The sequence below is a fragment of the Furipterus horrens genome, unplaced genomic scaffold (genome assembly GCF_987537825.1).
Source record: "Furipterus horrens unplaced genomic scaffold, mFurHor1.1.pri manual_scaffold_1, whole genome shotgun sequence".
In the NCBI taxonomy this organism is placed as follows: Eukaryota; Metazoa; Chordata; class Mammalia; order Chiroptera; family Furipteridae; genus Furipterus; species Furipterus horrens.
In genome coordinates, this window is record NW_028327171.1 from 131,786,357 (window position 1) to 131,800,555 (window position 14,199).

Sequence of the window (14,199 nt, forward strand, 5' to 3'; positions counted from 1 at the left end):
ATCAGTAGAATGCCTTCTTTATTTATTCAGAAAAAAAATATGCAGAATGTGTGTTAAAGTTTTTCTGGTCAATTAAAGACATTTTGCTAAATGAATTAAGTCAAACAGAGAAAAACAAATACCATATGATATCACTTATATGTGGAATCCAAAGAAGAAACAAACAACCAACCAAACTCATAGGTACAGAGGACAGATCGGTGGCATGGAGGCTGCGCGAAGTGGGTGAAAGTGGTCAAAAGGTACAAAATTCTAGTCAGAAAATAAATAAGTCATGGGTGTAATGTACAGCTTGGTGATGATTTTTAATAATACTATATTGCATATTTGAAAGTTGCCAAAAAAGTAAATACTAAAAGTTCTCATCACAAAAATTTTTTTTGTAACTGTATAATGAAAGATGTTAATTTATTGTGGTGATCATTTCACAATGTATACAGTTATCAAATCATTATGTTGTGTATCTGAAACTAATGTAATGTTATATGTCATTTATACTTCAATAAAAAATAAATGTAAAAATTTCTTTTTTTGCTCAAAATATCACCATCAGTAAGTATAGGCCTGAAATATCTGTGCCTTTTCTTGTATAGGAATGAAATTATATTATCTTTTATGTTATATATATTATGTTTACAAATAAAACAGAAAACATTTGCATTTAGAAATATAAACTAGGACAGATAACATTGGCCATGTATACACATATCTATGATAATTATGTGTACAACAAAGTAAAATAATTACACTAAAATATATGAATATGTGTACTTTAGGAATAAGGGGAAGAGGGAAATGTATGCAATTGGAGGGAGGTCTGATAATGGCTCAGAGATTTCTGGATCCAGCATTCTCTATTAATGAAGGCAGTTGTTCAAGGTAGAGAAAAATTGTTATTATTTTGAGAAAAGGTCATACATGATTTTGTTAAGGAGGCTTAGAATCAGTGTTTCTGAGGTGAACAGATGAGGTAGCTATGGTATGAGAGAAGATGAATGGATTTAAGATAGTTAAGACATTACTGTTCCATGTGTGTAGGTATTGTGCAGTTTTAATTGGTTGTGATCAAAGTTCTAACTAATGGTAGGTATTAGAAGTTACAAGTAAAGCATTACCTTGGTTAATAGAGAGATACATTTAAAACTACTATCAGAAGTCAGAAGATTTGACCACTGATCTTACATTTTGTTGGAGTTGCTTATTGTCTATTTAGCTAAGTAAAATGTCAAGTCATTAGTATTCTTTTTTATTCTTTTTGCAAGTGAATAAAATACAAGTTTGCTAAGCAATTATAGCTATACAGCAAAAGGAAATATTTTTAACAGATATTCTTTATGTTTAAATTTATTATGCATTTATGAGTAAATAATGATAATTGATGTTAGTACCTTATGGATAGCAATAGTAAGTACTTAAAGATACATGGTTATAAGTAGGAAGATCATTAGTGGTTTATAGGATCATTTGAGATGGCCAGGGTCCAGCAAAGGCTAGCCATAGGAGGTGATATGGAGTTGACAGACCTCTACGAAGAATTTTGAAGACAAGGACAGCCAGGAAGAACAAATAAAACAAGACTTGTAGTAAAGAATGGGAAATTGTATGAGTCATGGCTTTTAAGAAAGGAAAACACTACAAACATAGGAATATACAGGGGTGGGCAAAGTAGCCTTATAGTTGTTCATATGGAAAATATTGCACAATAATTAGTAAAAATAAAAGAATAAACTGTTTCATGTACTCACAAATGTAAGCCTACTTTTGCCCACCCTTGTGTATATGTATTTTTGTAGGCTGACTTTTTAAAAGAAATAGCTTGAGAGAGAAAGACATCCCTCTTCCCCCAAATCTTAGTGCTAGCCCTAGATTAAATCCTTTAGCAATTGCAAAACTGCATGGACTAGCAAGACATGTTATATAATGTTTCTTTAAATCATATTATAAAATTCTGTATTAGAATCAACATATTAACTTTTTCATTATCTAATTTTTTTTGTGCGTAGATACTATTCCACAATCTATGCAAGATTTGCTGTGTATGAATAATGACTTTCCTCCAAGAGCACATTGCCTGGTAAGATGGTAGGTATACATTTTACACAGATAACTTTTAGTATGTGTGTCAGAGAGGTCCCAAGACTGCTTCAAGGTTTGATGATTTACAAAGAGGACCCACAGGACGCAGCACATAGTTGCTCTTACTGCTATGATTTATTACAATGACAGCATGCAAAGCAAAATCAACCAGGTGAAAAGGTGCCTGAGGCAAGTTTGAAAGCAGTGCAAATGTTTAAGAGTCCTTTCCTAATGGAGTCACACAGGACATACTTAATTCCCTTAGCAACAAGTTTGTGACAACACATGAAATGTTGTCTAGCAGGGAAGCTTGTTAGATGCTCTGCTCTCAGGGTTTTTAATTGGGAGATAATACCTTCTGACTGATAAGTAACAAAATTTCAGACTCCCAGAAGGAAAGCAGGTGTTCAGCATAAAGCACATTGTCTGCATGAACAGTTTAGGCACAGTAACTTATCAGTTAGGGCAGTTGTGAGAAACCTCCCTAGCTCCAAGTTCCCAGGTGCCAGCCCAAGGTCAGCTTTGCAAGCAGATTAATTCTAAGGATAGCAGTCACAGGCTTGCTGTTAACTCTTTTCTGCACAGTATGTATAATATCTAGACTAGTACCTGAACTAATTCTGATAATTAGTATAAAACACTTAAATATCATAGAAAACAATATTGTTAGAAATTGAATTGAAATAAAATGTTGATCTTGTTATATAATAACATCAAAGCTCTAAATTATAAATGTGATACATTAATATAAGAGACACATCATAAGTAAAAGGTCTTTATCTTTCTCAATTATTTAAAGTATGTGTGAACTTTATTTTGGAGAGAGTGGCATGAAAATAAACCATCGCCAAAAGGGCCCAAGAATTAATATATTGTCAAGAAAGGGAACTAGTTAAAGGGAATTTATACACTGGTTTTAAATTATTCTCTTGGTGTGAGTTGATCTTCTGATTTTTTTTTATTAAAGAATTTCTAGGAATGAGGAAAATTATAACATGTGTTTGTTTCTTTTTTCTTCATTTCATTGTGATTACCATAGCAAGCAGACTATATAGCACACTAAAAAATAAAATTATTTGCAAATGGAAATAAACTGGATATTGTTTCATAAATACGGTTATTTTAGTGTGATATTTTAAAAAATTTGAACTTGAAGAATTTAAACAACTATTGGGTTGGCCAAAAAGTCTGTTACATTTTTTCCATAAAATAAAAGACACGTTTTTCAGTTTCACCAATAACTTTATCGGGTTGGATATTTTGAGTATGTCAGCTATCTCCCACTATTGGCTGCTAGTGGGTAGAGGCCAGAGGTGCTGCTAAACATCTTCCAATGCATAAGACAGCCCCACAGCAAAGAATTATTTGGCCAAAATGTTAATAGTACCAAGAAACTTTACAAACCACTTTTGCACATTTGATCAGTCGTAGCACCTTCTCCATACACTGCACAAATCTTTTTTTGCATTTCAGTTGTGTTTTTACCTTTCTTGAAATAATAAAGCATAACATGCTGAGAATGTTGCGTATCTTCTTTCACCTTCAATATTAAAATGGCTGCACAAAAATTCACCAATTCTGATGGTTTTTAAAAAATGCACACTGATATGCCAGCTGTCACAACTGTCACAATACAATCTAACAAAATTGTTTCAAATGAAGTTAAAGACACCTAAGCACTACTAGAGCCATTGTACAGAAAAAAAGTATGGACTTTTTGGCCAACCCAATATAAAAACAATTTGATAAATTACCCATTTATCAGAAGAATCTTCTGATATTCTGAAGTGTGAATACATATATACATTTAACATGACAAAATCTATTGGAAGGCAGTGTGTTATCATAGAACATTATTTTCATTCATTCATTCCACATTAATTGAACATCTACTGTTTGACCAGACACTGAATTAGACATTATGTTTAATTTCTAGTTCAAGTACTTACTATCTTGGCTCCTTTGGGCAAATTACTTAATTTCTCTTGAGTTAGCTTCTACATTGTTAAAGTCAGAAAAATAGATAACATGTACCTTTAAGGGTAATTGTGAGTATTTAATAAGATAATGGCATATAATGTGTTTATCAAAATCTGAATGCTATTTTATCATTTCTGGTAAGCTTTTTAATATATATTTCCAAAAGCTGTGTTTGGCACGTAGTCCATAGTTTAAAATTATTCATTGAATGAATAAATAAGACCTTTTTAATCTTTACATTTACTTTTTATTATTGTTTCAATATCAGTTTACCTTCAGTATTAATCTGTATTAATTTCAAATGTACAGCATAGTGGTTAGACAGACAATCATATACTTTTCAGAGTGATCCCCGCAATATTTCAAGTATCCGCCAGGCCCCATACATAGTAATTACGATATTTTTTATTATCCCTGTGCTGTACCTTACATTCCCATGACTTTTTTCACTACCAATTTGTACTTCCTAACCCCTTCACCTTTTTCACCCAGCCTCAACCATTTACTTGAAAAAATTATTTTTAAAATTAACATACAGTGAAGTTGACTTTTTTTGAACAGTTCACTGAACTTTAACACATGTATAGGTTTCTAAATTACTATCACAATGAGGATATAAAACAGTTCTATAACCTCCCAAAAGTCTAGTCTTGTTTTTTAAAATCTCTGGCAATGACTGATATGTTCTTAGTCACTATTGTTTTGTTCTTTCAAGAATGTCATAAATGTGGAATCATTCAGTAACCATTTGAGACTGACTTCTTACACTCAATTTAATGCTTTTGAGATCCTTTGTAGTAATTCTGTATCAATAGTTTGTTCCTTTTTATTACTGAGTAGTATTCTATTGTAAGGATATACCACAGTTTATTTACTCACTCACCTGTTTAAGGTTAGGATCATTTCTAGGTTTGGGCATTAGCTAGTATGTAGAGAAAGGACATTGACCTTATGTTTTATGACATTACTAGATTCAGTTATTGTAGGGTTTTCCATATAAACAATCACGTCATCTTTAAATAGGGTTAGTTTTATTTCTTTCTTAGCAATATGTCTTTTTTTGTTGTGCCTTTTTTAACTGGCTAGGGCTTTCAGTAAAATATTGAGTAGGAGTGGTGAGAATGGATATCTTTGCCTTGTTCTGATCTCAGAGGGCAAGATTTAGTTTCTTACCATTAAGTATAATATTAGCTGTAGGGTATTTAAAAAATTTTTTAAGTATATTTTATTGATTATGCTGTTACAGTTGTACCAATCTCTTCTTTCTTTGCTCTCCTCCACCTAGTACCCCTCCAGCAATCCCACCCTCCCTTAGTTCATGTCCATGTGTCATGCATGTAAGTTCTTTGGCTTCACCCTTTCCTGTACTATCCTTAACATCCCGTTGTGTATTTTGTAACTACCAATTATACTTAATCCCTGCACCATTTCCCCATTTTTTCCTTCCCCCTCCCAGCTGATAACCCTCCAAATGATCCCCGTATCTATGATTCTGTTCCTATTCTAGTTATTTGCTTAGTTTGTTTTTGTTTTTGTTTGTATTTTTTAGATTCTGTTGTTGAGAGTTGTGAATTTATTGTCATTCTACTGTTCATAGTCTTGATCTCCTTCTTTTTCTTAAATAAGTCCCTTTAACATTTCAAATAATAAAGGCTTGGTGATGATGAACTCCTTTAGCTTTACCTTGTCTGGGAAGCACTTTATCAGCCCTTCCATTCTAAATGACAGCTTTGCTGGATAGAGTAATCTTGGTTGTAGGTCCTTGCTTTTCATCACCTTGAATACTTCTTGCCCACAAAGTTTCTTTTGAGAAATCAACTGATAGTCTTACGGGAATTTCTTTGTAGGTAACTCTCTGCTTTTCTCTTCCTGCTTCTAAGACTCTCTCTTTTTCTTTAACCTTTGGCATTTTAATTAAAATGTGTCTTGGTGTGGTCCTCTTTGGGTCCAACTTGTTTGGGACTCGGTGCTTCCTGGACTTGTATGTCTATTTCCTTTGCCAAATTAGGGAAGTTTTCCTTCATTATATTTTCAAATAAGTTTTCAGTTTCTTGCTCTTCCTCTTCTTCTGGTACCCCTATGATTTGGATGTTGGCACATTTAAAGTTGTCCCAGAGTTTCTGAAACCTTTCTTTTTTTTCAATTCTTGTTTCCTCATTCTGTACTGGTTGACTTTATTTCTTATGTTCCAAATCATTGATATGAACCCTGGTTTCCTTCCCTTCACCATTGGTTTTGTGTGGATTTTCCTTCATTTCACTTAGCATAGCCTTAATTTTTTCCCTTAAGCATTTGTTGTACTTAATCTTGTCTGTTAAGTCTGTGAGCATTGTTATCACCAATGTTTTGAACTCCACTTCTGTTAGGTTGGCTATCTTCTCATCACTTAGTTCTCCCACTGGAACCTTGATCTGCCTCTCCCTTTTGGGCCATACTTCTCTGTCTCCTCAACTTGACAGCCTCTTGTGTTTGGCTCTGTGTCTTAGGTAGAACTGTCGCACCTGTTACATTGTAAGGGGCAGAGCTTTAGGTATTCGTCAGTACGGGTGACCTGTTTCACCACGTTGTGGCACTGTATGAGGGGTAGGGGTCTGAGAGGGAACAATGCAACTTGCTCAGCACTTGCCCTTTTTCCAGGCTCTCCTCCTACTTCCCATGTGGGACTCCTGCCCCTCTAGCTGTTGCCCTGGTTGTGGTTCCCAGAGTGGGTGGGTTTGTGGGTGTTCTAGGACCATGGGGCCCTCTAAACAAGCGGACTCTGCTGAGAGACCAGCAGTTTCTTCCACTGCCCCTACCTGCACTAGTTTTCACAGTTCGAAGTCATGTGGCTTTATTTACCCTGGCACTGGAACCGTGAGCTGAGCGGCTGGTCTGGGACTGGGACCTCTCCCCTAGTTTTCCTTCTAGTTTTATAATGTGTGGCTGCTCTTTCTGCTGGCCAGCCACACAGCATCCTCTCTGCCCCATTTCCACCTCCACTGCCTGCCTGGATGAGTATTTCTTTTTTATTTTTTTCTTTGTTGGACTTCCATGCAATTTGATTTTCTTGTACTTCTGGTTGTTTTTATAGTTTTAAAGTAGTTGTATTCCTTCTTAGTTGTGGAAGGAGACACAGCATGTCTACCTATGCCTCCATCTTGGCCAGAACCTAGCTGTAGGTTTTTCATAGAGGTTTTTCTTAGATATCGTTTATCAGATAGAGGAAGTTTCCTTCTATTCCTAATTTGCTGAGAGTTCTTAATCTTGAATGAATGATGAATTTTATGAAGTGCTTTTTCTACTTAAATTGACATGATCATTTGTTTCTTCCTTAGATTTTTAATATGGTGATTACGTTGATTGATTTTTGGATATCTAACTGGCTTTGCATTCCCACTTTTTGTGGTATAATTTGTATTTGTGCATATATATATTATTGGATTTAATGTGCTAATATTTTTATTGAGAACTGTGTGTTCATGATGAATATTGGTCTGAAGTTTTCTTATACTTTGATATTGGTATCAGAATTGTTGGCCTAATAGCATGAGTTGGGAATTTTTTTGTTCTAATTTCTGGAAGCGAATGTGTCAAATTGATGTTCTTTAAATGTTTCATAGGATTTGAAACCATCTGGTTCTGGAGTTCTCATTTTATTGGGGTGCCAAAAGTCTCAGTTCCAGTTCCTTGTCTCATGTATACCCATGTATACCTGAGGGACCATTCAAAATATAACAGAATCTGTACTGATTTGGTTTCATGCACATACTATGCTTCAGTAAATCTAAAGCAGAAGGAAGCTGGCGTGTTTAGGTTACTTTGTAGAGAGATTGGTGACATAATTGAAAAATTTTACAGTTTACTATTCCAGTGCCTAAGCAAGGGCATAGTTGTGGATGATAATATCTGAATGATATTATGCTCCTGAAAGTACAGTTCCCAGACCTCATCTTATTTATGTTTATTATTGAGGTATTCTTGGACATACTCTAGTCTGGATACCTAACAAAAACCACCTTACACGGGTGGGTATACCTTATTAATCTCAGAGTTATATGATTCACATTATTGCTGTAAAGCTAGAGTACATGCTACTCTTAGGCATAAATAGACTTTTCTTTCATTTTCGATCTTCTCTAGTCCAGAAATTTTCAACCTGTTTCATCTCTTGGTACACATAAACTAATAACTAAAACTGTGGCACACCAAAAAATATGATTTCTGCTGATATGATAGGTATAATTTTTATTCACTGACACCAGACAGCTGTTGTTGTTGGCTGTTGTCATTTTTTTATTTGAAAGTCTGAAGGAAAAGAGATCAGTGCCTCTGACTAAATAGTTAGGTATTGCATGTTTTATAAATTTGCAGCACAGCGATTGAAAATTGCTGCTCTAGTCTATCAAAGCATCAGTTTTGCAGGTATCTCTGTGAGTCATCTGAATTGGCTTTTATCATATAGCATCCTAACCCCTAGTTTCAAGTTGTTAGGGCCTATACCCCGAGTTGATAAAACCTTGGGTTTCTTCAGTGTCACCTTGAGTGCTTGTTTCTGCCCCTTTCCCCCAGTAACTTCTTTTTTATTCTTTCAAGTTTAGCTATATATTTTTAAAACATTGTCATATTTAATCAGGTATTTTGGTGTGTTTCAGTGAAGGAGGTGTCTATCATGTCAGTCTGCCATATTGCTTATATTTTTAAATTCCATTTTTCTTAATGATTAGAAGGCCAACAACAAAACTTTGAGAGTTATTTGAAAATTAGCCATATTAAATGTATATATGTTTTCTTTTCTTAGGCAAACATTATTTTTAAGCATTTACTGTGAGCTAATTACTGGGATACCACAGATCAAATATGATCCGTGTTTTAAGTTTTGGAGTTAGTAGGGGGTGAGAAAAGGGAACAAATGGCAACATTGTTGATAGCTGCTCTCAGACAGGGCATCTCACAGCTTGATGAAAGCTTATAGAAAGTGCCCCTTTTTCAGATAGATTAAGTCAGGAAAAGGTTTCCAGAAGAGGTAATAAATACCTCATAAGACAAGTGAGAGTAAGCCAGGTGAAGTTAGTTAAAAAGATATTCAGGGCAAAAGAAGAGCATTAATAAAGGTGATGATGCTAAAATTAAGAATTTGAAACCTGCAGGTAGTTTGGTAAGTCTGGTGTATAGCAATCGTCGTCGTCGGCAGCCGTCCGTCTCGAGAGACGATGGTGTAGCTTCTTAAGAGTCTATCTGCACCGCCGAGAATGGTTGTGCAGTCCGACTCGGGAGTGACACGATATCTGTCTCCTCCCGTGTTGAATCGACATCTTGCGATGACGCTGGAGTGTCCTCTCCAGTGAAGCTGAAGCTACAGAGCCTGGGCAGGGTGATATGGAGGGTCTGCTGTTGCCCATGCAGCAGACCCCCCCTCTCTTCGCAGCTGAAGGGTCCAAGGGAAAGACGGAGTCAATACAGCTTGGTTTCAGGTGCGCCGCAGGAGTTGCCGGTGTTGACTACAACGTCAAACCGCCTTAGGGACTCCGGCTCCGGATTTTCTGTCGGGGTTTACTCCCTTAGCGTTTCCCCTGAAGAGGTATGCCGCAAGGCAGCGGAGGTGTTTTGGAGTCAGAGTTTTCCTTCTCTGATGTGCCCTGACTGGAAGATCGAACCAGCGACACTTAGCTCGCAGGCCGACGCTCAATCCACTGAGCCAAACCAGCCAGGAACTGTATAGCAATAGGAGGGTTGAAAATGGCAAAAGATGAGAAGGGATCTGTGTAATCTGGGTTTAATGTGAACTGTGCATCTTAAAAAGATTTCATAATCTCATATTTATACATTTTATAGAATTTTAAACTTGTAATTGTTAAAAATTAAAATCCTTACAATTTGAAAGATTATGAATAACTCGCTGTGCTTCTTAGCAACTGAAGAATAACATACATAGAAATTTTAATCTATAAATATTTCCTTTTTAAAGTTAAACTAAACTTAATATCAAAGCTGTGACGTTGCCCTGGCTGGTGTAGCTCAGTGGACTGAGCACTGGCCTTTGAATCAAGGGGTTGCTGCTTTGATGCCCAGTCAGCGCACGTATCTGGGTTGCGGGCTAGGTCCCCAGTTGGGTGCACGTGAGAGGCAACCACACATTGATGTTTCTATCCTTCTCGTTCTCCCTCCCTTCCCCTGTCTCTAAAAATAAATAAGTAGAGAAAAATAAAAATAAGTAAATAAAAAATTTTTAAAAAGCTGTGACATTAAAGATTTGAAAACTGACATACAAAATATTCATTCATACCATTCATATATAATTAGTATAAGTTTCAGAGAAGGAAAACTCTGACTCCAAAAAACCTTCGCTGCCTTGCGGCATACCTCTTCAGGGGAAACGCTAAGGGAGTAAACCCCGACAGGAAATCCGGAGCCGGAGTCCCTAAGGCGGTTTGACGTTGTAGTCAACACCGGCAACTCCTGCGGCGCACCTGAAGCCAAGCTGTATTGACTCCGTCTTTCCCTTGGACCCTTCAGCTGCGAAGAGAGGGGGGGTCTGCTGCATGGGCAACAGCAGACCCTCCATATCACCCTGCCCAGGCTCTGTAGCTTCAGCTTCACTGGAGAGGACACTCCAGCGTCATCGCAAGATGTCGATTCAACACAGGAGGAGACAGATACCATGTCACTCCCGAGTCGAACTGCACAGCCATTCTCGGCGGTGCAGATAGACTCTTAAGAAGCTACACCATTGTCTCTCGAGACAGACGGCTGCCGACGACGAGTATAAGTTTACCTGTTGGGATGAGATAAAATTTATATGTGATAAACTTATATCTTCAAATCAAACTTTAGAAAACAGGAATTTGACATTTATGTCAAATGCTTAATTTTCTTAAGTATATTTTATTGATTATATTGTTACAGCAGTTCCATTTTTTCCCCTTTGCTCCCCTCTGCCCAGCACACCCCTCCCCCAGCAATGCCCCCCCAAGTCCATGCCCATGGGTCATACATACAAGCTCTCCCGCTTCACCCTTTCATATATTATTATTCTTTTTAAAAATAATTAATTATTTTAACAATAAAAAATTAATCCCTCCCTCTCAGACTTAAGACCCTTTATAATCTTATGAAGGACAATGGGCAAAGGTCTCGAGCTCGTCTAGCTGCTTCAAGCTTGACATGGTCGTCGTCCTACCTACCCTTGGGTCCAGAAATCCCTAATAAGAGTGAGAGTGTGGAGGGGAGGGTGGCCTTCCCACATGGGGAAGGATCGTGCAGACTCCAGGTCAGTTGGCTGTCCCCGGACAACGGTGTGCTTGGTTTAACAGGCTGGCATCCTTGTTGTATTCTGGGGGCAACAGATTTGGCAACAGGATTAAAGACATCATTCAATCCATAACTACTAGATGACAAAAGGCAGGGATTAATTTTTCAATGTCCCACATTAGGGAAAAAAAAGGGCTTCTTTGGAGGAAGGTGTGCCAGGCACATCTCAGCTGCCCAAAACCCTTTTGCCCATTATACTTAGTTTGGGCTGAGGGAAATAGTTTAGGTTTCCCTCCTCTCAGACCTCTGGGGTCTTTCTGTCCAAGCCATTAGGATAGAAAAGAGAAAGCAGGTTTAAAGTGAAGCCCACAGACCTCTCCATTCTTCACCAACCCAGCCACTTAGTTCAGCCAAACCATTGAGTCTCAGGAGGCAGCGATGCAGACAGGATTAAGTGGGGTTTATATGTACAGACAATCACTTAGGTATTGAGATCATAGGCTTATGCCCTTTGAAAACAGAACACACATGTTAGTTTATGTAACATAACCCACAAACAAGTTTCTATCAAATGCTTAATTTTAATAGTTCTATTTTATTGATCTACATCTATTTTGATATCTTGTAGTTTCAGTTTCTATATCAAGCACCTGTCAGATTAGTTCCTAAGCCAGTTTAACTATTTTAAGGGTAGTATTTTCTAAAACTGGTCATTAAAAGATACATGGACATGATCAGTTTTTATGGTCTAGGCAAGATAATTGATCTTAATGATGTGATTTATTGGATGCTTCTCTCCACTTCCTTATATAACCTGTCCTTTAAATATTTTCTAATGGCTGATTGCTGAAACCGTCATTAGGGATTTATTCTCTTGGTTAATTGTTATTGCTTATATTAAAATAAATAGCACTGTAAATGACACAGATGCTAGCCTTAGCAGACATTTTTGCCCAAATGTAAATTCATGAGATCTTTACTGAGCAGAGGTTTTAATAGGAAGGTAGGATTATGAACCTTTCTACCTCCTAAAGACATCCACATCCTAAAACTTGTGAATATAGGTTACATGGCAAGGATGAATCATAGAAGCAGGTGGAATTAGGGTTGCTAATCAACAGACCTTAAGGTATATTCTGGATTATCTGGGTGGACCCAGTGTAATCACAAGAGTTCCTAAAAGTGGAAGGCGGAGGCAGAAGAGAGTTGGCGTCAAAGAGATGTGATGTGAGAAGTTGGCCTCCTCTTGGGAGATTTGAAGATGGAAGAAGGCCACGAACCAAGGAGTGAAGGTAGCCCCTAGAAACTAGGGAAGCAAGGAATCGCTTCTCCTTTGGAGCCTCCAAAAGGAGCATAGTCTTGCTAACAACTTGACTTTAGTCTGGTGAGGTATGTGTTACACTTCTAAACTATAGAATTGTATGTTAATAAATTTGGGTTGTTTCAAGCCACCAGGTTTGTGGTTTGTTATAGCAGCAATATGAAAGTAATACAAAAAGTGAGCATAAACGCTATATGCCTGGGGAGGCTCTGCTGACATTGGAAAAATATATTGACAGTATAGCTAGGTTTAACTGAAGACAAGTTTTTCTCTCTATGACTTTGCCTTTGTCTTTCCTAGTCTTTAGACCTTAAGTGTCAATCATTTTATTTGTCATTACATGGGAATAACAGCAACAACATAAGAAATAGCCCACAAACAATTTTATGAACTGTGTAGTTGAATAATTATGATAGCTTTTTTTAAAGATTAAGTTTTTGTGATTTTAATGTTTTTTTTTTTTTTTTGCTGCTCATAGAGAGATACATATGAAAGCACCTAATAGTTTCCAGAGAATGGTATTTTAGAGTACAGTAGTCCCTCTCTATATCGTGGTTCACTTATTGCGGCCTCACTGTATAACGGGATTTTTAAAAATATTTAATTATTTATTGCGGATTTTTGCTATATTGCGGGATTTTGCAGTACTGTATAAGTATGTTGTTAAAGTTACATAGGTTTAAGAGTGTAGAATATGTTTAAGAACATAAGTAGTGTTTATAAAAGTGTGGAAAAGGTTAATAAGGGAGTGGGAAAGGTTAATAAGGGACTGGGAACAGTTTATAAGTGTGTGGGAAGGGTTTATAAAGCCTTAAAAAATATATAAATACTAAAATAAATGTAAGGTTCCTACTTCGTGGATTTTCACCTATTGTGGTGGAGTCTAGAACGTAATACCCACGATAAGTGAGGGAATACTGTAGCTCTAAGGACCTGTAAACTGTTCTTATTCTTTGAAAAGTAAATGTTCAGAGGACTTCCAATAATGGTGACACGAAGCCTTGGCAATTACCCTCTGCAGGGGAAAATGTATAAAACTGGAAAAAGTTGTCTAAACAACCATTTTAGGGCACTGGAATCTCCCTAAAGGCCAAAAACAAATTGAGAAACATTTTTTTTCTCAAATAATTGCTTGAGTTTCTGGTGAGAATAGAGGGGCCTCTGTCCCTTCTGCCCAGCTGTTCTGTTACTGTGCCTCTCCTCCTCAATCTATGCTGGTGAAAACTAGTTTTTCAGTCTAAGCTAGCTATGAAAACACCAGCTAGTTGTCAGATAGGCAGACTTGATTCTGGGTAGAGGGCAAAAACCTGTGGTATTGCCATCTTAAAGTAACAGACTTGATTGAGAAGGGGTGGAGAACACCTGTACCTTTGCTAGGCCAAGGTTGCAGTCCAAGTTAAAGGCAAGTGATACATTAGTCAGTAATTTAACAAGGAGATCCTGTATGGTAACTATAGAAGAGCTGGGGACACTCCGTATGCATTCCTGTAGGATACAGAAACTACATGTGTACACAGGGGATATGACAGCCCAAACTTTAAAGGTAGTTGTGATTTGATGAATTACCCAACCCACACACAGTGATCAATCCGAAA

General features: G+C 37.0%; 1 protein-coding gene across 3 annotated transcripts in view; it reads left to right on the forward strand.

Moving 5' to 3' along the window:
- Nucleotides 1-14,199, forward strand: part of RAB3GAP1 (RAB3 GTPase activating protein catalytic subunit 1) — a 124,646-nt gene that overhangs the window by 39,405 nt on the left and 71,042 nt on the right. For 2 of the 3 annotated variants that reach the window (XM_090279467.1, XM_090279472.1), the window contains exon 5: nt 2,004-2,082. In XM_090279467.1, coding sequence (XP_090135593.1) covers nt 2,004-2,082 — 79 coding nt within the window. The remainder of the gene's footprint in view (nt 1-2,003; nt 2,083-14,199) is intronic. The other variant, XM_090279479.1, reaches the window with a different exon arrangement.